The sequence below is a fragment of the Chiloscyllium plagiosum genome, unplaced genomic scaffold, assembly GCF_037043375.1.
Source record: "Chiloscyllium plagiosum isolate Xiang-an unplaced genomic scaffold, Cpla_swu_hap1 HiC_scaffold_13, whole genome shotgun sequence".
In the NCBI taxonomy this organism is placed as follows: domain Eukaryota; kingdom Metazoa; phylum Chordata; class Chondrichthyes; order Orectolobiformes; family Hemiscylliidae; genus Chiloscyllium; species Chiloscyllium plagiosum.
Genome location: NW_028270151.1, coordinates 51,995,787 through 52,021,791, shown reverse-complemented (window position 1 = coordinate 52,021,791; position 26,005 = coordinate 51,995,787). Strand labels below are relative to the sequence as shown.

Below are 26,005 nucleotides of genomic sequence, written 5' to 3'. Positions count from 1 at the left end.
TTTCCTGTAATTGATCTGAATAAGAAGCAAGCTGCGAAGGAACAAATCACTTAATATTCTGATGCCAAAACTAATTAATGTAAAAAAGGCCCATATTTCCAAATGTCTGATCACTACTAAAAGCAACTGATGCAAATCGGTTTGAAATTCTATTAGTTAAACTTTACAAAAGCAGTGGAGAAATATGCAGTATCCAATTTTTATTTTATTTGTTGTTTAAAGTGCACTTTACATTGCGTAGAGCCACAATACAATAAAAGAAAAATGAAAAGTTTTAATACAGTAAGTCACAGCACATATACACAGTCAAATGGAAAACTCTCATTCCAATTGCATAAATTTTCAACTCATATTTGGCTCTTTTGGAAAAAGGAAAGACTTCATTTTGTCCATTGTCCAGCTACTTTCCACCTGTATGAGCACAGTTTGGTCTTTTGTTGCTATTACCATTTAAAAAATTTAAGTGACCTCTTATTAAAATGACATTTTAAATAATAAATGGAAAAGTCTAAATGACCATGTGTCTGACTGTGGGATTCACTGATCATTTGTCTGAACAAACTATCTAGTTTAAAGAGATGGAAATAATTTATTGAACCCTGTCCACTTAAAATAATTTGTCCGGACACCTCAAGTGAGTGGATGGGTCTTTATCTATAGAATCATCTTAGGGGGAGCTCAAAAATCATAAGTTGGAAACTTGATCCTCAATTTTCAACATATATCCAATATTCAAACAAGATTGCACAATCTTGGGAATATGAAGGTAACAAACTTTCTGATATCGTACATGTGCTTGAATTACATAGATAGCTCATTCAAAAAACTCTCACAATTAGTTTGCTTATATTGTTCTGTTGGAACTCCTGTCCTGTCATTAATTTATAAAGCTGAATATAATTTTCAAATAATATAACCAGCGGCAAGTTGCAATGATATCTTTCTTACATACTTGATACTGTACAACACTTTCAATAGTTATTTAAAATAATTGTTTTAATTTTTTTCCTGGTAGTTAAACCAAATAACACCAAAAGCTTCATTGCTGCATGTGGTTGGTACAAAATGTAAACAGTTACGTTAAATTGATAATAAATCATTAGAGAGAGAGAGAGACACAGACTTTACTTCTAAACTGTATTTACATTTTATCAATTTTAACATTTCATCTGTTTCCAACCAAAGTAGTCAAATTTAGCATTGTAATACTGTTTTACTGTTAGCCACTGAGTTTGACTAGCTGTTTAATATTTGTACTTCACTTGTCCATAAGTCATGTTTCCTAATGTAACCCCATCCTAAAGGGAAATATTAGGATGTCCAAACTAGGAATTCTGAACAAAATGTAAATCTAATTTAGGGATTTACCACACCCAAGTTTGTTTTGTCAAGAAGTCGAACTGCTAAAACAAACACTGACGTCTTTTCAAAAATGTTGTTCTGAAGAAGGGTCACTGGACTCAAAATATGTTAACTTTTTTTTCTTTCTCTCCACTGATAACCCCAGACTGCTGACTTTCCTCAGCAATTTCAATGACTGTTTTTAATCCGTTTCAATATGCTGATCTATAGTTCAAGTGATAATTAAAAGTTGATTTAAAACTGCCTGAAGACCTAAGCCTACTTAGTAGATTGCTCGCATTATGACTCTGATCTTTAAAGTCAAGGAAGATATCACAATTAAACTTAAGTCAAAAATTATCAAAAAATGTTTAGACCCCAGTCTCCTCGACAATAGGAAGCGACTTCTAGATATCCATGAGCATTAGGTGGGGAAATTATCAGCTTGATTGTATTGTCCCTGTTAATACTGGAATGAGTCACTGCTTTCAGAAGGTGAGGGTGGAGTGGGGTGCAGTGAGGGGAGGTAAAGAAAATGGTTAAATGAGCAAGAACAGTACCAAATCTGTTCTAAGCTGTGTAACCTTAACATTAATTAGTCTCAGTAGCAATAAACAATAGACTTTATATTGTAGAGGTTTTCAGTTACACTAATTAACTGCAACTAATTAACTTGCAATAACCAGTGATCTTTTATGTGCATATATGAGGCACAGATAGTGCAACTATCACAAGGGCAACCATTGCCACCAAGAGGGTCTTCCTGAGGAGGATTAAACAGAGAACTTGCACCCATTCAAAGCCCAGTGGAATTGTGGAACACCACTGTTTTACCAAACAACTAACACTATAAACATTTTTCTATACAGCAAATTAGTTGATCATTTTTAAAACAGCATATCAGCATGATCAGAAAAGTAGAGTATTACAAAACAATTTAGAGCAAACAAACTCACAATACATTGCTAAATATACTGTGTTTAGTATAACTGATTAAACAATAAAATAATTGAATACTGTAATATAGTGCTGATAAATCCATTTCAAATATTGCCAAGATAAAAATATTGTATACTGTGATGGAAAAAGTTGAAAAGAGAGGATACTGAACGTGCAAAAGGTGATTTCAAAGCATAAGTCTTACTAGGTGGTTTGGGTGCAGAACAAAATAGTGGACTTTCAGTGGTTGTTAAGTCAGTTGAAACATTGAATGAGATTAGTATCATGAAATTACTCAATTTCTGGGGAGAATTTTCTGTTTAGAAAGCTTTTAACTGCCATTTTATAAAAGAATGAACTACAGCATATTCCACTACAGATCCCACTGCAGTGAAAGATCCTTGAAAAGTGGGTGTTAACTTACTAGACAAGGCAAATGTAGTTTCTGACAGACACTGTACAGGTTGTTAATGAGGAGATGAGTATTTTTGGCATTTGAAAAAAAAATGTCTAGGTTTATCGTAATCTATAACTTCAATTAGTAGCTAATCAACATAATTGGTGGATTTTGCATTTAAACTGTTACAGGAAGTAGTCAAGTTCATTTCAAGTAAATTTTCATCTGGAGCATGCATCAGACTAATTCTTTTCAAATTTAAAGAATTCTTTTGATTCTGTTAAATTTGATCTTGTGGAAGTTCTACTGCAGTTCCAGCATTTCAAATAACTATTCTGGTTTGATTATTTTTTTGTTATTCAAATACACATATGGTAAATCTCTATACTATCACAAATAGCCTTTATATATTAAAAGGATTCTTAATTTTCAGTTTGCCTAAAAGGCAGACTCCATCATTAACAATGAAGATTATCCCAAAACATTGCTGATTTAATGAAGATTTCTTTACACACAAGTAAATCTTGGTAAGGTTTTAAATAATCACTTACTAAGAGTTAACAAAGCAATTTCTGCCTATATTAGATAAGATCTGTGGTAGTACTGAGAATATACATGCAATCTGATCAATCCCAACAAGAGTTTCAGTAATTCTAGAATACAAATTTGCATTGGTTTGTTGCATTGCATAAATATGTAGGTTTATTTTAAAAGACTGGCTTGCAGTCAACAACATTTATTATTGCAACTTCCCAACCCCAATTAAAGGTTTACAAATTTTTGTCCAACCAGTTTATATAGTTGTTCATGATTCTGTTTCCAACATCAAAATTGGTAGGTGGAAGTGCAAATATCATGGCGCCATGAAATCCATCTTCATAATGGTCAAGAGTCACTTCTATTCCAGCATCTTCTAAACGCTTAGCATACATTATTCCATCATCTCTTAAAATATCATGTTCACAGGTCAAGATGTAGGCTCTTGGTAATAACTGCAGAATTCCTTTATCTGCAATTAATGGAGCTGCTCTCGGGTCCAGTAATGCTGGCAATGCCTTTATAACCTGTGGACTTCCCATTACCTGGATAACAGGTTTGTAGTTTTTTATAAGAGATTGTGGTAGAAGGTTTGTCCAGTTTAAGTGAGCACGGACAGAAGTCAACTGACTTAGGTTTGAAGCAGTGTGGTTGTTCACCAACATTGCCTGGACAAAACTTGGGTCACCATTCAGATATTCTAGCCAAAAACGGGCCATGACATGTTTGTATAGGATAGGTGTAGCCATATTCTGTTGGTAGGAAGGAGTATTGAAGTCAAGAGCTTGAAGCACTGGATATATAAGAGCTTGAACCTTGAGCTGGAATTTGATACTGCTGTCCACAACAAGCTACAAACACAAAACAAGAATTGAAAGATTTGTTTTATGTGTTTGGAATATTTTAGAGGGACTGGATACTACTAAAGCTTTCAGCCACGTTACAATGTTTGCAGTGTTGTCGAAGTCAACAGAATCCAATATTTTCTCAGAACTTATCGAACACTCACCTTTATAATGTTGATAGTATTGCTTAAATAATTTAAAAGTATACATACTATTAAATAGTAGATTTATACTGCATTAATCAAAATCACTAAGCTACAGATAATAGACAGATGAAGGAATAAATCAAAGATAGAACAGAGAAAAATTTTCATTCTTAGAATGCCTTTCACAACTTCAGGACATCTGAAAGCTCTTTACAGCCAATGAATTACTTTTTGAAATGTAGTCGCTGCTGAAACATATTATATATAATATAACATATATTATGTTATTGCACATAGCAAGATCCCACAAACATCAAAGTGATAATAACCAGATCCTTTTTTTAAGCAATGTTAAATGAATGATGAATTCAGGCTGGACTGCAGGGAAAACAGCCCCACTCTCCCGTGAAGAGCAATACTGCATCTTTTACCTTTTTCTGACACCAGTTAGAACTTTGACCTACCAAACACACAAGTTCTGGACCGATAACAGAACTGAAACATTGTTGTGTCTCACTCCACAGATACTGCCATCTGTTTGGTTTTCCAAAATTTAATATTTCTTATTATCATTTTAACATTTCATTTGGAAGACAGCACAACATTCCATCAGTAATGTGCTACGGTTTTGCCCTAGATTTTTGTACTCAATTGGAATGGGATGTGAACCCAGAACCTTCTAAGAGATAAGAGCACTACCAACAGAGTCACAGCTGTCAGACCAAATGACGACATTAGAGTCATAACTAATGTCTTTTGCTATAAGCCTTGAAGTTCCATCATGAAAAAGCAACAGATTTTTTAAAGCTGCAAATTATTATTCAATTTTAATTATAATAAAAATATTGCGACCTGTTACTTCTCTGCAGCACATCTGGGAAAAATATTAGCATTTGTTTACATTTAAAAAAATCTAATTTTGCAAGAATAGCTTTCTTCAGATGTGCACTCAATTTTATAAACGTTGAGTTGCTTTCCTCTTCAATACCATATGCATCTGCATTTTCCTGAAAAATTGATTAGTTCTCATTCTAAGTTTGATCACAACATTGGGAAGTAGCATGTTAATTAATAAGAGGTTATCAGATAATATTTTGTTCCAATTAGTGTAAATTGATCAATCCATAATGAAAAATATTACCTGCTGGGTTACAGCAGCAGCTAAGTTTCCTCCAGCGCTGTCACCAGATACTGCAATTCGATTTGGATCCACTGAATACTGGGACAAAACCTCAGGCTGTAGGAAATACTTGGTAGCATTGTAAGCATCATTTAACTGCTCAGGAAAATGAACTTCTGGGACAAGACGGTATCTAAATTTAAGACCACACAATATAATTAATTTCAATAATAATCAACTTATAAAAGCTTGACCTGTTGCATTTTTTTTCTGAATGACACTAACAAAATAGGTTATTTTGTATTACGAAGTTTAACCCCAATATTCAAAATATCATATCCAAATGAAGAAGTTTTTTTTTTGTCTATAGCAGTGTCAATAGCTGTTTTGATCATAAGCATCAGTCGATTTTCTTCCCTGCCACATATGATTGGTTTTCTTCTTTGCTAGGTTTCCAAATGAACAATATTAGACCTTGTTGCAGGGGGAAACAGGTCATAGTCCTAAAGAAGCTGATCACATTTTGGAACTCCTTTTGGAAACTATTCAGCATTGAGTAGAGCATGTGTTGGCTATGCTTTGTCAGGGTTGCTGTTCTTGCAGTGGCCTAAGCAGAGAGCGTCAGATAGAATCATAGAATTCTAAAGGCCAGAATGAGGCCATTCATGCCTTTATTGGCTCCCAATAGAGGTACCCAGCTCGTCCAACTCTCCATCCTACCTCCATAGCCCTGTAACTTCACTTTCAAATATATATCTATCTAATTCGGTTTTTGAAACCTTGCATGGAACCCACCATCACCACTCTCTAAGGTAGCATATTTCAAATCTTAACAACTCTGAGTAAAGAAATTTCTCCTTGTCTCACTCCTAGCTCTCTTGCCCAATCCTGAAACTGTGAGCCCTAGTTCCTGACATGCCAACTAGTGGAAACAAAATATCCTTCTTTACCTCATGAAAATTGTTCACAATTAGCTATGTTATTTGCCTCAATCCCTGCTGACCAAAAATTATACTGGAAATCTTCCTCAACTACAGTTAACATTTACAGAAAAGTTATTTTTGAAATGAAAACTCAACTTCTGTCTATTTGTTTCCTAAACCTGTAGTGGTATACAGCTGAGCAGAAAAGGGCCAAAGCCCATGCATCAGACAGTGAGAATGTAGATAAGTGTTATCATTGCTGTGTTATATCCAGCCACAACAAATCTCTTAGTATTGTTAAGTTGAACATGTCACATGAGAAATCTACAGTTGTTGAAAGTTTCACTCCCTTTCATGAGAGTGAAAATAGTCTAATCACAAAACATAAGTTTTAATTCGAATTTTGAATAACTTGTGATTGGAACTTGATATATAGTATATAATATTCAAAATAACAGATACTGAATTATCCCAAAAAATGCATCAACAAGGATAAAGCTGTTAGTTTTCAATTACTTACTCAATAGAGACAAGAACAGCATTCATATCTTTTGCCATCTTCCGACAAAGGTGATCATATGATCGCATTCCTGTAATAAGACAAAAATGGTAACATTCTTCACAGTCATTTGTATAGCTAACCAAACTTTGTTGGAGGTTGTTACGGTGTGGGATTTCTTACACAGATGTTACAGTAAGTCTCGGAAACCTGTAGAAGCAGCTGTTGTAGAACTATTTCCTTAGTTCAAAGCTTTTAGTTGATACAATGTGTGTAAGTGGCCATGCTACTTGAATACATGAATAAATTCCTTTTCCACTAAGTCCTACAGTCCCTCTGTCTACATTAGAAAACCAGGGTCAATGCTAAAAAACCCAGCAAATTGAGAGATCATGGGCAAAATTTTCTGGGCCTACTTAAAGCTTTTAGAAATGGGAACTTTATTAGATGGAAGGTAAAAATTCAGTTTTTCTGTTTTAGGGTAAAGGTTTCTTATCAAGTTTTCAGGTGAGTTAGTTTTCCCAATCTTCATGCTTTGCATTAGTTAATAAAATTAATAACACCGAACCTGCTAGAACTGTGTTGATAGGCAGAATTTGTTCAGTCAAAAACAGGAAATGTGTATTCACAAATCTGACTATAATACTAGAGATGCACTAGACAGTGGAGACTGCCTCCTCCAAGCTCCTTCATAAACAAGCTGTTGCTTTGCACAAATGCTTACAGTTTTAGGAACAAAGTTTTCCATGTTGTTCAACTCAGCAGACGTAGGTCACTTGCAGTCTGGCTTGTTGTTATTAAAAATTTACACTGTAGGGATTGAAGCTTGATCAGGGAAAATAGCCTGCCCATATGACACAACCACACTGGCTAACACCAGCATGTCAGAAAGGCCAGGTAAGCAAGGTTAAACTCAAAAGAAGGCATAACTCAGTTTTCCATCTTTTGTGTTTCTGTTCTTGTTCCATGCAAGCATTTCATGGAAACCTATCAGATAATTAGGTTCTTCTACTCGTGATGAAAAATCAGTGACCTGATGATGTATAAGCTGCTGAGTTTTTGAGCTCCTTTTCTGGTTTAAGTGTAAACCATAAGTATAAGAGGCAATGCTACTGTGGTGCAAGGAATGCCATTTAGACAGACATTGATTGCTTGAGGTGTCTGATGGTGCCATCTGGATCCCAAACTTCTTTGACAGTTCAATAGTCCTCTGCAGTAGCACCTTACAATGCTAACCCACAGTCAGAAGCATGAAACACCGAGTAGACACAATGATACACACTTACAGATTTGGGGATGCCAGTGTTGGAATGGGGTGTACAAAGCTAAAAATCACAACACCAGGTTATAGTCCAACAGGTTTATTTTGGAAGCAGTAGCATTCGGAGTGTTGCGGCCACCTGATGAAGGAGCAGCACTCCGAAAGCTAGTGCTTCCAAATAAACCTGTTGGACTATAACTTGGTGTTTTGAGATTTTTTAATTTTGTAAACTTATAGAGAACAGGAGATCACTCAGCCTCTTGTGGCACTGAGCCAGGTTCTCTTGAGTTGCACATGGGAACTGACCTCTCCAGCCAGGATGCCTTCATCATTTGGGATGGCCTTGTTAGTATACATAGGGAAATGAACTTCATTTCTGTCTTGAACAGCCTTTAAAAGAATCACTAGGGAGACACTGCAAAAGCACGGCACTTTATTTTGTGTGGTCTCTGATATTTCTGGGGGTAGGTGAAGATAATGAACAGATGTGAGATGCTGTTGGGTTTCAGAGAGTGAACTACTGCCTGGGTATCTAACTATGCTGCCTGGATGGTGGAGGCCAGAAGGTCCTCATTGAGGCCAAAACCTGCGGACTCTCACCCATAAAATCTGACAGTGCAACGACACGTGAATATGTAATGACCTTAGAAGAATATATGTTTTCTTGAATTCCCACTTGGCTCCTGAACAGAAGTTTCTCCAGCTTTTGAGCCTGTGTCCACACTTAACTCACAAAAAGAATTCTGCTGAATGTTTCAATCATTTCGATGTAACTTCCTGCACGTGGGCAGGAGATTTTTTTTTCCCCAATGGGGGAGGGGCAAAATATCAAGTTTGCCCACCAGAAAACAAATGGGATAGGAAGGCCTTAGCCCATGAATAAATGGAATTCTCATTATACCATATATTTAAAGGATCTAGTGGTCCATACCTGTGATCAGAGCTGAAAATGTGTTGCTGGAAAAGTGCAGCAGGTCAGGCAGCATCTAGGGAACAGGAGAATCGACGTTTCGGGCATAAGCCCTTCTTCAGGAATCCTGAAACGTCGATTCTTCTGTTCCCTGGATGCTGCTTGACCTGCTGCGCTTTTCCAGCAACACATTTTCAGCTCTGATCTCCAGCATCTGCAGACGTCACTTTCTCCTCATACCTATGATCAGACTTCTATCCATAATTTGTCTAAGAACTGGATGAAGCGCTTCAGCTAGGTTTCCGAGAAGAGCACAGATATCTTTTAAATATGTTTTGAACAGACTGTTGTTTTGAACACAGAGGAAACCTGTCCTGGATACAAATATGGCATACTGTCAGTTCATGTCAGCAAGGAAATGTAATGAAGGCATGCGGGGTAAAATCTTACGTTCTCAGCCATATTTTACAAATTACAAGTGGTTAGTGGAACCTTGAGATGCAACAAGTTTTGTGATTTATTATTCCAAGCTATGGTTACCCTTAATTTTATACATTTAATAAGTGCACAAGGCTGCTGAGGAAAATAAGGATATCAACAAGTTTTGTAACAGCAGAAAAATATCCTCCACTGCAAAAGGAATGAATACCCAAAGAATAAACAAGAAAATTGTTTTGAAAACAAAATTAAACTTGCCAATCAACATTCCAAACTTTTAAGAACTTGAATGCTATAGCCCAGGCCAGTTACATAAGATACCTTACTGCCATAACCCACAATGTGAGAAGTCTGTCAATGCACTGTTACCATCAATGGGCTCCAGTGAAAGTGGCCTTCTTCCTCAATATAAATATATAGGCATTACCTACAAACACAATTCTTGATCAATCACCACAAAATTGGGATTACACTTTAAGTATGCCTTTGCAAAGTAAATGGGCTTCTATATCATTTGTCTTTAAACTCCAGCAGCTGAGGTAACTTAAATTAAATTAAAATGGTCTGTAAGAATATTTGACAGGAATATTAAGTTCACTACTCCCATTTGCAATATACTTACTTGCACTTCCTAAAGCCCAGCCTCCACCGTGTATGTAAATAATACTTCGCTTTAGTTCACCATCGACCTTCTTGGGTTCAAACACTCTGACTTGCACTCCATCAAATGATGTATCCGAAACTTCAACTGTTTCACTTGATTGAGGGGCAAGCATCTCAAACATTGTAATGACAAAATTCAGAGCCTTTAGGTGATGACCAAGTCCTACTTGCTGCGCCAGATGACACTGGGGAAATAAAATAATGGAATTTCATCATTAATTGTATCCAAATTTAACCTTCCTCACATTTAGATGTGAAGCCAAAAACTACTTTAAATTTCATTTAAAACTATGCACTAATTATCCAACTGTCCATAAATAAAATTAATCAAAAATAAATTCAGTTTAGGGATTGTGCAGATATTTCACAGTAATTCATTAAACATACATATTTTGTTTCAACGGAAATGTTTGCTAAAAAGGTTTTCTGTCAACATAATCTAGACTGAAAGATATGAATGGTCACGTGAACTACATGGAAGACTCAGTTATTTGTTTTCAATTCAAATCACCTTGTCTTTCTTCACTCAATGTAAGAAAACATGTTTACGAACACTTAACCTTTAATCAGATATCCTCAGGCGAGGATAGGTACAGACCTTGATTTTAGTAAACACTGCAATCGAAGGCAGGTTTGTCTACAAGTCGCTACATAAAACCTGACTTGTTCTTTATGTCTTTGTAATTGACATTAAACCCACTCAAAGAAAATACTTCAATCAAGTGGTCAATTAAATAATTTGCAAAGTGAACTGTACATCTTAAAACTTTGGAATTCAGAACACAATTATATAGCCCCACAAAGTGAATCAGCGAGCTATTTAAAAAATAATTTGTTATGGTTGGTCACCTATAAGATTTGGTGCCACTTCTAAACATGAACTTATTCTGTGCAGGTATAACAATATTCGTGCATATTTATGAACTTGCAAAAACGTGACACTAAGCTGGATAGATGGATAAAGAGTTATTCAACAGAGATTTAAAAAGAATATCTGAAAATTGTGTGAAATGTACACTTACTTTAATTATCTTTATTCAGGATCTCTAAGCTCACAAGTTTGTAAGAATGTTAAGTGAATGATGTCTTGATTTAAGTCAGTGACATATTCAATTGATTCCTAAAATGAAACATTTGCTCAAATCAAGCTAAGGTAGAATTTTCTCCAACTTCCAGGCATTACCAATCCATTTCCCAACTGCTGAGCTGAGATGATCCAGGACTACAAGTCAGACTTCATAGTTAATTTATACTTCAGGTTATAGGGAAATGTATTTTATAGATGACACAATGACACAACTGGAAATTAAATTTAATAAGCAAAACTCATTGGTGGGTTGATCCAAAACCAACAGCTAGGGGTAAAACTATAACAGGAAAATAAGTGCTATTTGATCTCCCCTCAAGCACTTTGCTTAGTTTCACAGATAGTACAGTATTCAAGTACTAATTCTCTTGACAGGACTGGACTGGTCTTACACTGAACTGTTATGGAATAAACAAACAAAAGTCGTGTTGTTCCACAGATCTTGAAATTTGCTAAAAGCAGACATGTTGCTCAAACCTTTGATCTTGCATTAGTCAGGACAAATGCAAGAATTTCAAATTTTAAAAAAATCAAATGAATTTATATCACTAATGAAAAGGGTGACTGTTCGATTGGCAGTCTGATTAGCTAAGGCTCTGCCATGAGAAAACAATGGGGATCTATAAATGCCAAATCTTCTGGGTAATTCAAAGCAAGCATGTGTCTGGAACGTATGCCCTTAGGTATAGACTTTTGTGATTGTTTTAAAGAAGTGACATATTTATCCTGATTAGTGCAAGACAAAAAACAACTTTGGTACAGAATTGTACAGTAAGGATGGTGAAATCACACAGTGTGAAACTCAACAATTATGCACTTCAAAAGAACTTGAATATCAAAATATTCAATGTACATGCATATTTCAGAATTGAGTGGATATCAATTCATTTTCTGTTCGTTGGATTTTCAGATCATTGCCATCCTAAGGTCCCTTTCCACTGAGGGATAGATGGCCTGGTTTTGGCATCTGCAATGTTGACACGCTGTACCATTACGAGAGAAGTTTTAAAGCCAGGAGATCACACTTAAGCCACTGAATAGAGGAAACCAAATATTACAACACTATAATGTAGCATCAACATGACATTGTTGGAACAGATGTGACAGAAACTGTAAAATAGAATGCAGAGCTTCCAGGAAGCAGGACCTGAGGAAGTGTACTCAAAAAAACCATGGTGGGATCTATTTTGGATACTAATGGAGAGCTCTTATATCCCCTGAAATGAAAACAGAGAAATCAAGTAAACAGAAAGGGAATGGAGGGATGTGGACAATATGTAGGCAGATAGGATTAGGTTTGAGTGGCACGGTGGCTCAGTGGTTAGCACTGCTGCCTTACAGCACGAGGGACCAGGGTTCAATTCAAGCCTTGGGCAACTGTCTGTGGGGAGTTTGCACATTCTCTCCGTCTCTGTGTGGGTTTCCTCCCACAGTCCAAAGATGTGCAGGTCAGATGAATTGGCCGTGTTAAATTGCCCATATAGTGTTAGGTGCATTCGTTAGGGATAAATGTAGGGGAATAGGTCTGGGTGGGTTACTCTTCAGAAGGTCAGTGTGGACTTATTGAGCTGAATGGCCTGTTTCCACACTGTAGGAACAAGACAGCCCCTGATTGGGGCTGTTAATCTAGTCCAATCAGGGAGCCCTGGCTGACACAAAAGAGTTGATGTCAGGGATATTGTGACCTTTAATGCCTGAGTAAGTACCATTGTGAAATACTATGTATTTCATAGAATCCCTACAATGTGGAAACAGGCCCTTCTCCCCAACAAGTCCATACTAATCCTCCGAAGAGTATCCCACCCAAACCCATTCTCCTATCCTACTAACCTATAGTTACCCCTGACTAATGCACCTAACCTACACATCCCTGAACATTATGGACCTCAGTAAGAATTCCCTGACTAGATTAACAGTCCCAATCAGGGAGCCTCTTTGCTGACTATGATGCCATTCTAAATCTTAGATTAAAGAGGTTTAATCTAAGTACACTGTCTTCCATTTTGAATATTCCCCCTCCTCCCCATCTTGAAATGTCTTGGTTTTCTATTTTCTGTGATTCACACCTACCATTTGAAATAATCTTCAGAGGACAGCATCCCATTACCAATCAGCCTTCATTTAGTGGCTCTGTAACTCAGTGATTACAGCATTGAACTTGTATACCAGGCGTCATGAGTTTGAGTCTCACTGGGGCATGTATACATTTTGGGATGGCACAGTGGCTAAGTGGTTAGCAATGCTGCCTCACAGCACCAGGGACTACGGTTTGATTCCAGCCTCGGGTGACTGTGTGGAATTTGCACATTCTCCCCTGTGTCTGCGTGGGTTTCCTCTGGGTGCTCCAGTTTCCTCCCACAATCCTAGGGTGTGCAGGTTAGGTGAATTGGCCAGGCTAAAATTACCTATAATGTTCAGGGATGTGTATTAGGTGCATTATTCAGGGGTAAATATAGGTTAGTAAGGTAGGGGAATGGATTTGGGTGGGTTACTCTTCGGAGGGTTGGTGTGGACTTGATGGGCCAAAGGGCCTGTTTTCACACTGTAGAGATTCTATGAAATACATAGTATTTCACAATGGTACTTACTCAGGCATTAAAGGGCCACAATATCCCTGACATCAACTCTTTTGTGGATCAGTGGTGCTGGAAGAGCACAGCAATTCAGGCAGCAGCCGGGGACAGGTGCCTGTCCTCGGATGCTGCCTGAATTGCTGTGCTCTTCCAGCACCACTGATCCAGAATCTGGTTTCCAGCATCTGCAGTCATTGTTTTTATCAACTCTTTTGTGTCAGCCAGGGCTCCCTGATTGGACTAGATTAACAGCCCTAATCAGGGAACTCTTACTGAGGTCCAGCTAGCTGACCTTGTAAATGGTGTTGTCATTGTAACATCTACTCTGCATCAATATGCCCCTCTGCTACTGTTAGCATTCCCTTGATATCCCTAGATAACTCCACCATCTGTTCGGTTTGCTTCTCTTGGCCTTTTGTCAATAGCATTAAAAATGCTACTTAGGGGTCTTGTAGTGCAATGTCCTTACCTACGAACCAGGTGGCCTGGGTTCAAGTGCCAGCTGCTCCAGAAGTGTATAACATCTCTGAACACATTGATCAGTTCTGAAATCATCTCTGACTCAAAACATTTCTCTCTCCACAGATGCTATCAGACTTACTGAGGTTCTCCAGTACCCTCTGTTCTTAATTCAGGTTTATAACATCCAAAGTACATTGCTTTTAGGACAACACTGGCATTGGTGTTAGCAGCTCCTCTTTGCTGTTGTAAACACCTGATTCTTTTCAAATATTTATATCTTTCCTTTTCATCCTAAATATTAGGTAATAGCCGCATATGGTGAAGGATCACACAGGATTTTGGTCCCCGGTTTAATAACAATCCAAAACAACAAAGAACTGTGGAGGATGAAAATCTGACACGTAAGCAGAAATTGCTGGAAAATCTCAGCAAATCTGGCAGCATCTGTGGAGAAAAATAAGTTAGCATTTCAGGTCCAGTGACCCTTCTTCAGAACAGTCACCCGAAACGCTAACTGATTTCTATCCACAGATGTTGCCTGACCTGCTAAGATTTTTCAGCAATTTCTATTTTTGTTAATAACAATCTACTGGGTTCTTCATATTACATTGAGCTAGGAAACCTTATATGACGATCGCCATGTAAGGTAAGACACAGCATTCTTGAGACCTGTACCCCACTTTAAGAGATTCCAGTGCAATTCCTGGTGTTAAGGAAGGGGAGTTATCTATCTAGCATCCATTGCAATAGAGTCACCATAGTCCTACCGGACAATACATTTGTGTCTCATTAGAGACAGAGAAACAAGAAGAGAAACAAGATGTGGTTGTCAGTGAGTCACAACACCTCAGGCGAAGAGAGAGGTTGAGAAGACAACTCCTTCATGTTAACTTTCAGCTCATGCGGAAACTGAACTCATGCTGTTGGCAATACTCTGCATTGCAAACCATCTACCCAGCTAACTGAGTTAACTAACTCTCTACAAAAACTCCCCTACCCCTGGAACAGCGATGTAAGCATGTAATCCCATTAAAACATTTGTTCATTGAATGTGTGTGTTGCACCTAGGCTAGTACTTCGTGCCCAGAGGGCAGTTAGGAGTAAACCACATTGTTGTGGGTCTGGAGCTACATGCAGGCCAGACCTGGAAAGGATAGCAGACTTCCTTCCTTAAAAGCACATTACTAAATCAGATGGGTTTTTGCAACAAATGACAATGGTTACACAGTTATCATGAGGCTAGCTTTTAATTCCAGAATTTCATTGATTTCAAGTTTCACCATCTGCCAATGGTAGGATTTGAGCCCATGTTTCCAGAACATTCATCTGGGATTCTGGATTATTCAACCAATGATGTTACCACTTTTTGATAGAGATCTTAAGTCCACAAATAACCTTTTTTAAAAAAAGATTGTTGTCTATAGTTTTTCATTTGTGATCATCTGTGATTTTAAAAGGTCAATTATAATAAATCGTGGATATTACATTAGGTTTGTCAGCAAGTTTTTTTTGGTCTGGTATCACTTTGTTGACATTTTACTGTATTCTTCTGAACAGAAGTTTGAAGGACATGATTTTTGTGTGACCAAACTCTGCCTGAAATCTACACACAAATAATCTGGAATTTAGATTTGTAATAGTCTCCAGTTCAAGACATTTTGCCACACAAAGGCAAAATTGGACCCTTATGTTGCTCAACTTTATTTTGTTTTCATGACACAACACTCTCTTTAAATAATTAATGATCTTGCAAAAAGTGCAATTGAGATAAAGTACATATTCAACAGATTGTGCTGTGCTATGCTTAAGTAACATTATACTACAAAAGCGTTAAATGTATGACCAATTCCAAATGTTTCCTTCCTCAACACGTGAACAAATACTCTAAGATATTCAGTCCCCTTACAACTGCTTAATTGCCATAAAGTGCAGGAGTCAGCTGAATACTGCTGAATGTAGAGGAAAGTTCAAACTGTGACGTTATGTGTAACCTCAAAATTGAGAAGCTGGTTGACAAGATTATGCAAGGATGCAGATGAAAGGTCAGCCAACTGTTCTCTTTCAATTTTCAAAACAAAAATAAAAAATAAAATTTGAAGTGTATAACAATAAAATAAAGATTTAACTTCACATCCATCCCAGTCATAATTCTAATGGAAATATATTTTCCCCAGCAGATGAAAACTACAAAATCTCATTCAGAAACAGCAGTGGTTTCTCAACAATTTCAGTCACATTTGTGTGCAGACATTTTCTATTAAAGCAAATGACTTATTGGAACTAAATTCTTCAGTTAATAGTTAATTGGTAAATAATTATTATAGTAAAGCTGTAAATTGAAAGCTTATTTATTGGACACTTTATCACATTGCCTAGTAATCCTAATAAACATGCTTATCAAATTTGGTACATGAATAATTTATTTGTAGTTCAAACAAGCTTTAAGTTTCATTCAAGAAAACGGTCATAAATTATAAGCCCTGAAATTCCTTCTTTCATGCACAAACATCAGGCAATCTTGGTGATGGAGGAGATATTTGGTGTCACTGAATCATCACTCCTCTTACCTAGAATGCAAAAGTCCAGTAAAAAGAAAACAAAACAGGCAGAATAACATCCTCATCAAAATCCAGTGTTCTTCCTATCCAATGACTAACAATACACCTAGATCAAGCAGAAATAGTTACTGTACAGGAGTATAAGTGAATCCCACAATACAGTTTTCCTGTAATGAATGATTACAAATAGGAATTGGGCAACAGAACATTCATTTGAACTTTGATAGAAAGGGAAACCTGTTGCAAAGACTTTTCATTTAGCACTCATCGGGACTAATACAAGAATGACAAAATTTCAAACAAACAATCACAAAAATTTACACCACGCTGAAAAGGATGTTTAAACTCTGATAAGGCATGGAGAAAGCAACAAGGAACTGAAGGTTCCCCAGGTAAATCAAAACAACACGACATTTGGACATATTCCTTATATTTGCAGAGAATATGGCTGAGTATTAATCAATGTTGTTTCTTGAAAATATAAATGAACCACCTTGACTCAATTACATTAAGTTGTCTGTTCATATAACGTTTGAGATGGATCAGAATACGTGCTCTCTCACCTCAATGAGCTAGTTGAAAAATCTGCAAGTGGATTCCTCACAGCTGTCTGCCACAAGCATACCTTTGCCAGTCAACATATGTGCTATGATTCATATAGTCCAAACACTAAGACTGGACTCCTCACTAAATTTGTATAAAAGGATCTTCACAATATTCTCACCTTGTAATTTACCAAAAATATCATGTTATATTTAATGTATTATTCTCCAAAATTAGTGATAGAGTTAGCCTAATAAAGAAGGGAAAATAAATTCCAAATGAATTCAATAAACACTTTCAGAAAAGATGTGCAACAATTGGAAGGGTACTCATAAATTAGATTTTAAGTGAAAATAGAATAGAATAGTAAAAGAAAAAGCTAAACAAACCCAATGTAAAATACCTACATGAACAAATATTTCGGTTGCTGGGAAAATGAAGCACAAAGCAGCTGGAAACAGTTAGCAGGTCAGGTAATACACCAGAAGAGAACAAACTGAAGTTCTCTTGAAAGATCTAAATTCAAAAGTACTTAGTCTGTTCCCTCAATGTTTGTTGAAAGAATTGCTGAGTGTTTCCGGAATATTCTATTTAAAATATTTACCAGTTTGGTTTTAGTTGAATACAATTTTTTATCGCAAGGTAGTGCCCTCAATTATTCGAGGATCTCAAACCATGGTTTATGTCATGATTTTACTCATGGCAGGCCAGAGTCGTATCTCAGCCAGAATATGAATCAACCTTCTGCTGCTGGTGCTTTTTTGAGTCACATGTTAGATAATAATTATATGCCGTGACTGGTTAGCTATGTTAAACATCTTTATTTGTGACCACCTCCTGACTACAAAACCATACTTCCTCATCAAGTTTGTACGAATTATTGCTCAGTAAATTCAGATTGTCTACATTTGTAAGGAAAACTGCCGATGCAAACTGGTCACCTATTGAAGTATTTCTGCAGAATCTTATTAGGGTGTATACTTAAGAGGGAAAACAGGAGGGCAAAAAGGGAACATGAGATAGTTTTGACAAATAGGGCTAAGAGGAATCCAAACAAATTCTCCAAATAGATTAAGGGCAAAAGAGTAATTAGAGGCCCTTTACAGATTAACAAGGTAATCAGTGTGTGGATGCATAAGATACTAAACAAGTATTTCATGTTAGTATTTACTGTGGAGAAGGGCATGAAAGCTAGAGAACTTAGGGATATAAATAGTGAACAAAGTGTCCGTATGACAGAAAAGGAGGTACTGGACTTTGTAAAATAAGTCATAGTGAACTTTCAATTATCTCTTTTAAAGGCAGTACTCCAGGTGTGTCCACAAAACTTCAAATACATTTCTTTTCTCACAATCCCATAAGTAATCCAAATAGTATTAAAACAGAAATATCTGGTTTTCCAGAAAACAAACAAACCTGTTTTGGAAAAAATAATTACTGGACTCTACCAGAGTTATAATAGATCTATGTCTATTTCTTCACTTTTTGATGGGTCAATATCCTGGAACACTTTCTAATGGTGTTGTGGCTGTACTTGAACATCTGTGAGAGCTCATCTAGTATACAAGGTGCAGCTCATCAACTTCTCAAGAGCAATTAGGGATGGCAACAAATGCTGACCTTCCCAATCACACTCACATTCCAAGTAAACAAAAAGATAAAAATGCCAATGAAATTCACTCACTGAAAACAATTTGAGATTTCAGCATTTTTAACTCACAGTTCCAATTTAATATTAGTTGGATGCAATTTTCCTAAATAAATATAGTTTCTAACACAATAGCTTGCTTTCAGTATGTAAAAATCTGATTTTGAAAAAAGTCTCAAAGAACATTCAATTTTCCATACTATTATTCTACACTGTGTTTGCTATCTCTGTTATTAGAATAGATATTATTTTCTCAGATGATGGTAGGAACAAGAATTAAATACACTAGTCATTCTCAATATTTAATAGATGCAAAATGTGTCTCAGACAAAAAGGTTGCAATTTACTAGGAGTGGAATAGCTATTCATGCAGAAGTTCTCCCTGGAATTTTCTTCTGTAATGGGAAAAGTCTAAACACATCCAAAGCAATTGGTTGGAAAGGTATTTAAAAATGGCTGATAATACATCCAAGGTTCCTGGATGCAAATAAAAACTGGGTATAAATTTCCTGATTTATTTTTAACATCATCAGGTCCACTGTTTCCTGTTCCATTCACCTATTTGTTTTTCTCTCATTAGACTTCTGATTTTGATTGATGTTCATTCTTTACTGAAATTCATCAGCTCCGTCTAGACCTCATCAACTTTGTCCTAGACACTATGAAAGACATTAAATTGAATCACCTTTTCATCTCTACTTTTGAACACATTCTTTCAAGGAATTTTGTGATGGTAATTGGATAGCATCAGCTGTGAAATTATATGGGAGATCACGATCAAAAACTTTATTATTGAAATTTTCCAATGCTTGTCCATATCCCTCATTTCCTCATTCAGATCTTTCAATTTACTTTTACCTCCAATATTTCCATCACCTAAAACTTGTTCAAATATTCAATAAACAGTTTAATTCCTTTCAATAAACGTATCTACTGACTGCTTTTTCTTTCCCCTGAGCTTCCTCTCTCCAATCTTGGTCTCTCTTTTTCTCAAGGATTTCCACTCAACTTCTCATTATATATTTATGATTGCTCACTTCATCTTATTGTTACTGACAGACCAACTGACTTGTATTCCCTTAGGCAACCAAGTTCTACTTCAACTTCTTTCATATGCTGACTTAAGGCAGAAAACAAAATAAATAAAATATACAATAGGAAAAAAACAAGATAATATCGAGACTGAAATGCATGAAACAGGTAAGCCTGCTGCAACACAATTTTAAGGTTAAAGATAAAATAATGGCACTACGCTTTCTCAAACATTCCCCAGTTCAGCTCTTTAAAATCTCCATAGTTTTCTAGCAAAGGGAGGACTTTTAAGCTATGGAACAGAGGGAATAAACTCATTCTATAAAGTTTCCAGATATAGATTATTTAAAAGAAGTTGAATGCATGATTGATGGGTGAATTGTTGGTCATTAAAATCTTCCCAAGTAACAAAATTATAATTTTAAAAAGGGCTGTGAATTGTGTAAGTACCCACCATTACATGATACAAAATGCATGTGTGCATATGTAAAGAGGAAACCAACATCATTCAGAAGTGATGGCAAGCAGCAACCAATCTGAAAGATGGCACTGCGCGAAGTATCTACAATCACAGGAACAGAATGCAATGCCATCCAACATTCTGGTCCCTACTCTTCAAGTGAATTAAAATGCAGCAAAGTCAAGCTAGGTTGTAACAATGTTTAGCAACGATCAATAAACTACTTGACTGTGTGTTAAACAATTCATACAAATCCTTTTATGCATTAACATGTCAGCTAGAATTGATGCAATCATTTCTTCTGTGAAGTGCTCACAGCATTCAAGATGCTTTATTGTTTGACTAAGTGCAATTGAAATCTTTGTTTTGCATTTTTAATTTTTCCTTTGCTGGATTGTGTGATAAAAGCATTTTGATTGTTAAAGTAACTGTGCAATGCTTTTCTGTTAAGTTTTATTAATAAGTGTTCACACAACAGTGGGTGACAGAAGTCCATAACACTATGTTAAAACTACACACATGACCATTTCTAGAGTGTATTGTCAATTATAGATCTGTAACTTGCGAGAATTCCAAACATTACTAAGAATTGCTATTGAGTTTAATTAAGGTCTAATTTTCTGCCAGTCTCTAGTGAACTCTCTCCCTGACCTTTTCACAATATCCAATTGAAAAGTAAGCACCAATTGCACTGCAACCTTCGCCAGGATTAGTAACTGCTAACCAAGAGGGAACAGTGCTTCACTTCCATGGCAAGTGGTGACATTGTGGACATGACCATAGAACCACAGAATTGTTACAGGGCAGGTGGTTGCCATTTAGCCCATTGTGTCTGCGCTGGCTTCATTAACTAGTGCCAATCTTGTGCCTTTTACCCCATACACCTTCACATATTTCCACCAAATAACCATGCGATGCCATCTTGAATGCTTCAATTAAACCTATCACATTCTCAGGCAGTGCATTCCATATCCTAATTACTCGCTGTGTGAAAATGTTTTCTTACAACACTCTTGCTTCATTTGTACATCACTTTAAATCAATGCTCTCTTGTTCTTTTATGAATGGGACCAGCTTTTCACTCTCTACTTGATCCAGCCCGCTCACGTTTTTGAAAACCTCTATCAAATCTCCTTTTTTGATCCTTCGTTTCTCCAAAGGGAACAGTCCCAACATCTTCAATCTATCCTCATAACTAAAGTCCCTATTTCCTATAATCACTCGTGGTTCCATTAAAAATAATTCTGCAAGAATGTCAAAGGTGATAGTTTGAACATATACTACAAAAAGCTGTTGCTGTGCAATTTTCAGCTTGAACTGATTTTCCAGAATAAGATACTGTAGAAAAGCAAGGGGAGGCAATGGCCTAATGTTCTGGGGACCAGGGTTCATCCTGCCATGACAAACGGTGGAATTTGAATTCAATAAAAATCAGGATCATCGATTGTTGGAGGAAAAATCCATCTGGTTCACTCATGGCCTTTAGGAAAGGAAACCGCTGTCATTATCTGGTCTAGTCTATATGTGACGCACAGCAATGTGTCTGTCTCTTAACTGCCCTCTGGGCAATTAGGGAGAGACACTCATATTTCATGAATAAATAAAAGTACATCTGCAAAATCCTGCAAATCCACTCACCCACTGGTAGGATAGGCACTCTAATAACAGTGTCCTCTTTCAGGTCAACATTTCCAGAATCAGAGCACTAATTACAATTAAATCAGCTGCATTGGCTGAGCTAAGTTCTCAGGATGCTGGAAACAATACTTCCAAAACAAGGCTTTTAGTGTAAGTTTCGACATTACATGTGGTTGGGGCAGTGCAGAAGAAATGCTTCATGCATGTCATCAAATTTCTTCCCAGGAGCTTTAATACGCCTACCAACTCTTGGGAATATCTGGCCCAAGGCCACTCAAATTGTAGAACAAACATCTGCAAATGTGTCAACTGTTTCAATTATCTCCAATAGACCAAGATGGAAGTACAAACAGTATACTAGCGTTCAAAAACATGAGCTTTGCAATCCCTGGCTTCAGCAAAGACCACCTCCCCCAACCATGGCAGGGTTTGTATATCTAGGAATAGACTACTCAGTCACCTTAGGACCCATAACAATAGAATGAAAGAAAGTCATTCTCGATCCCTCAGGCCTGCCAGAGAGAGACAAGCAGACATAGATTTGGTTGCTTGAACTAATCTGGAGTATGCCAAGCTTCACTGTTTGGTTAAGAATGTACTAGCAAATAATATCACAGAATCATACAGTTTGGAAAAAGTCTTTTTGGTCCAACTAGTCCATGCCAACCCAGTTCCTAAAGCAAACTAGTTCCACTTGCCTGCATTTGACCTATTACCCTGTAAATTTTTCCTATTCATTACTTATCCAAATATCTTTTAAAAATATTCTAACTTTACCTGCATACACCACTTCCTCTGGTAGTTCAATCCACATACAAATCATGTTCAGTGTAAAAAGGTTGCTCCTCATGTCCCTTTTAAATCTTTCTCCTTTCAACTTAAAAATATGCCCCTAGTTTTGAGCTCCCCCACCCTAGGGAAACGACCTGGCTGTTCACCTTATCTATGCTCCTCATGATTTTATAAGTTTCTATTAAAAAAAAAGTCAACCCCTCAACCTCCTACTCTCCAGTGGAAAAAAAGTTACAGCTTATCTTTATAACTCAATCCTTCATTCCCAGCATCATCTTTTTGGAAAACTCTTCAATTTAATAATATCCTTCCTATAGCAGAGTGACCAGAACTGTATATAGTACCCCAGAAGAGGCCTCACCAATATGACATGCCAGCTACTATATTCAAAAGGTCTGAGCAATGAAGGTGTGAGCTAAATACCTTCTTAATCACCCGATTAAACTCTGTCTGCCACTCCACAGCCCATTGCCCCAATTGATCAATATTTCTTTGTAATCTTAGATAACCTTCCTCATTGTCAATTATATCATGAAGCTTGGTATCATCCACAAACTTACAACATCTTCTAAAATTTTATCTAAATCATTTATATAAATGACAAACAAAAGTGGACCCATTACCAATCCCTGTGGAACATTATTGGTTACAGGCCTCAAGTCTGAAAAACAATCCTCCTCCTCCACCCTCATGCCACTATCTTGATATAAATTCAAATTTTACTAACTTTTTAAAAATTATCAAATATTCAAAAGCAGTGTACTAAATCTTGCTTCCTATTGAATCAATTAATATAGCAATACAAGATACAAATTTATTACCCATACAATAAATTCCATTTCCTAAAAAAAAGAGCATTTATATATTTTCCTTCACAACCTCAGGCGATCAAGTCCTCTACAGCCAAACATTTGTAAATTGTCACAGTTGTAATATAGGAAATAGGGTAGTAAATATGTGCACAGCAAACTTCTACAAATAGAAATGTGAACAATGACCAGATAACCTGTTTTTATGATGTTAATTGAGGGATAGATTTTGGCCAGGTACTGGAGATAACTTCGCTACTCTTCTTTGAAGTACTGCTATAGGATCACTTTACATCCATTTGAGTGAGCAGATTGCACCTGCTTTACATTCCATATGAAAGATACCACCTCTGATTTTGCAGCACTCTGTCAGTACTGAACTGGAGTGTCAACCTAAAATTTTGTATTCAAGTCCTGAAGTGGAGTTTTAACAACCTGTTTTTTTTTGTGTCCTGCCTATTCATTTAAAGGCATTGAATCTCTGACTTTTTTTTCCTCTCTGTGTGGTTGCACAGGTGAGAGTGAGCTATGCACACAACCTTCTGTATCAGAGCCAAGAGTGCTTCCAACTGAGTTGCAACTGGCATGGCCCTAGTAGAATATTTCCTTAAAAATGATCTTTAATAGATTAGATCTGATAAAAAAACAAAAGAATGCTGTAAATCACAGACAAAAATAGAAATTGCTGGAAAAGCTCAGAAGGTCTGGCAGCATCTGTGGTCAGAAATCAGAGTTAATGTTTTGAGTTGCGTGACCCTTCCTCAGAACAAGGAACAAAGCTCCATTTTAAATTTTTGGTTGATTGGCTTATTTGTAGCCTCGCAAAAACAGAGTTGTCTAACTTCAAGAAAGACCTAGCTTATATCTATATTTTGTATGTTTTAAATCACATTATTGCTTTCTAATCATTGACAACCTTTGCTGAGTAATAAGAAAGAGAATAACACAAATTTAGAAATAGTCAAAGTAACTGCTAAAAGAGGACAACAGGTTGGTTAAAACCACCGTTTATCCTTTGCTAAGAAGGTGAATCAAGTAAAACTCGAAAGTGCATACTGAACCCAAAGGCTGACATTTGTGTGTCATTAGCACCTTCACACCAACCAAACATTTGGAGAAAGAGCCCAGTAGGCTATCGAAATTAAGTTCTATACAATATTTATATCCCCCATTAACATTAAGCAGACAATTCTCTAATTTTCTGAAGGATATTACTTTGTGCAAATTAACTTTTTCTCTGCTGATAGTTATTGGGCGAAAGTGAGTACTTTATTGGGTGCAAGTGCTTCGGGCATTCTAATAACAAAATGTTGTATTTTATCAGAACTAACTCCTATGCTTTTAAAATTTTATCAAAATTGTAAACAAAAAGTAGAGATACGCAGCAGGTGCGGCCAAAACTTGATTTTTTTTTCAGGGATATTGATGGGCGTGATGCGTACTTCAATTATTTTCGAACCTCACAGTGGTTCAGTAACTACCGCTTGCCACTCCTTATTTCATCTACATCATTATTTGTAGGACAATCAACGTGGAACTTTTTCTTCAGCTGTGATTTTATTTGTTTTGGAAAATGTTTTTACTTGAGAGGAATGTAACATGAAAGATTTACTGGAAGTGATATACACGAATAACGCTGTCACAAGCGACTAGCTGACAAGTGAATGGACAATTCTGAAATTTGTAAATCTGTGATACTTTGAAACTGCGAACACGCAAACGCTCTACGTATATTACTTCACTTCAGTCTCGAAAACGAACAGCAGTCAATTGTAAATATGCTATAACTATTTAGAAAAGCAGCATCAAGAAAGAGTAATTACAGCATTACCATATCCTGTACTCCTCTGAACGTCGCATCTAAGAGCATCAGTTTCCAGGGTTCAGAAACCGTGTTGGGAATTGGGACGTACACATAATAACCTATCAGGCCGGTAACGATCACCATTACCGAAACTGTTGCCCGCATCATGACAAAATGCGGGTCAAAAACTGGAAATGATCGCAGAAGCACAGACACATATTTCCTCCACTGCTACTACTTAACCCAGCCAGACACAGACCAATCAGCTCGCTGTGGCTTTGTTAATCTACATATTGGCTACGGGATGGTGGGAATTGTAGTTTTATTGGGTAGGAACTTTGCACAATGACAAAGTTCGACAAGAAGAGCGAAGCAAAAAAGAAAATACAGCCAGCGAGCTAAAAGATTGATATTATTAGGAATTGGTGTTAATTGTGGATACTGAGTTACCGTCGACTAATTAAATGCACCGTAATCTTACAGGCCTCTAGTTCGGAGCTGTAAAGCAATGGGTGACTCACGTTATTTTTGTAGCATGTCTGAAGGCGATGATATTTGAAATAAAACATTGCTAGGAATG

The 26,005-nt window shown here is 36.7% G+C and overlaps 2 protein-coding genes across 4 annotated transcripts in view; one reads left to right on the top strand and one right to left on the bottom strand.

The window, feature by feature from the left end:
- Positions 1 to 26,005, top strand: part of LOC122555923 (coiled-coil domain-containing protein 150) — a 148,559-nt gene that overhangs the window by 122,378 nt on the left and 176 nt on the right. Inside the window, exon 24 of one of the 2 annotated variants that reach the window (XR_015759190.1) lies at positions 19,974 to 20,090. The exons of the other annotated variant lie outside the window; for it this stretch is intronic. The gene's annotated coding sequence lies outside the window, so the exon portion shown is untranslated. The remainder of the gene's footprint in view (positions 1 to 19,973; positions 20,091 to 26,005) is intronic. 2 annotated transcript variants of the gene reach the window in all.
- On the bottom strand, positions 188 to 25,662 carry LOC122555926 (neutral cholesterol ester hydrolase 1-like). 2 transcript variants are annotated; one of them, XM_043702205.2, is made up of 5 exons: positions 25,453 to 25,662; positions 9,979 to 10,204; positions 6,769 to 6,838; positions 5,347 to 5,518; positions 188 to 3,966 (listed from the first exon to the last, which is right to left on the bottom strand). In XM_043702205.2, the coding sequence occupies exons 1-5, from the start codon at positions 25,591 to 25,593 to the stop codon at positions 3,448 to 3,450; spliced, it is 1,128 nt and encodes a 375-aa protein (XP_043558140.1). In that variant the 5' UTR covers positions 25,594 to 25,662; the 3' UTR covers positions 188 to 3,447. The 2 variants fall into 2 exon arrangements, with proteins under 2 accessions (XP_043558140.1, XP_043558138.1); XM_043702203.2 differs by having other exon boundaries at positions 188 to 4,065; positions 25,453 to 25,660.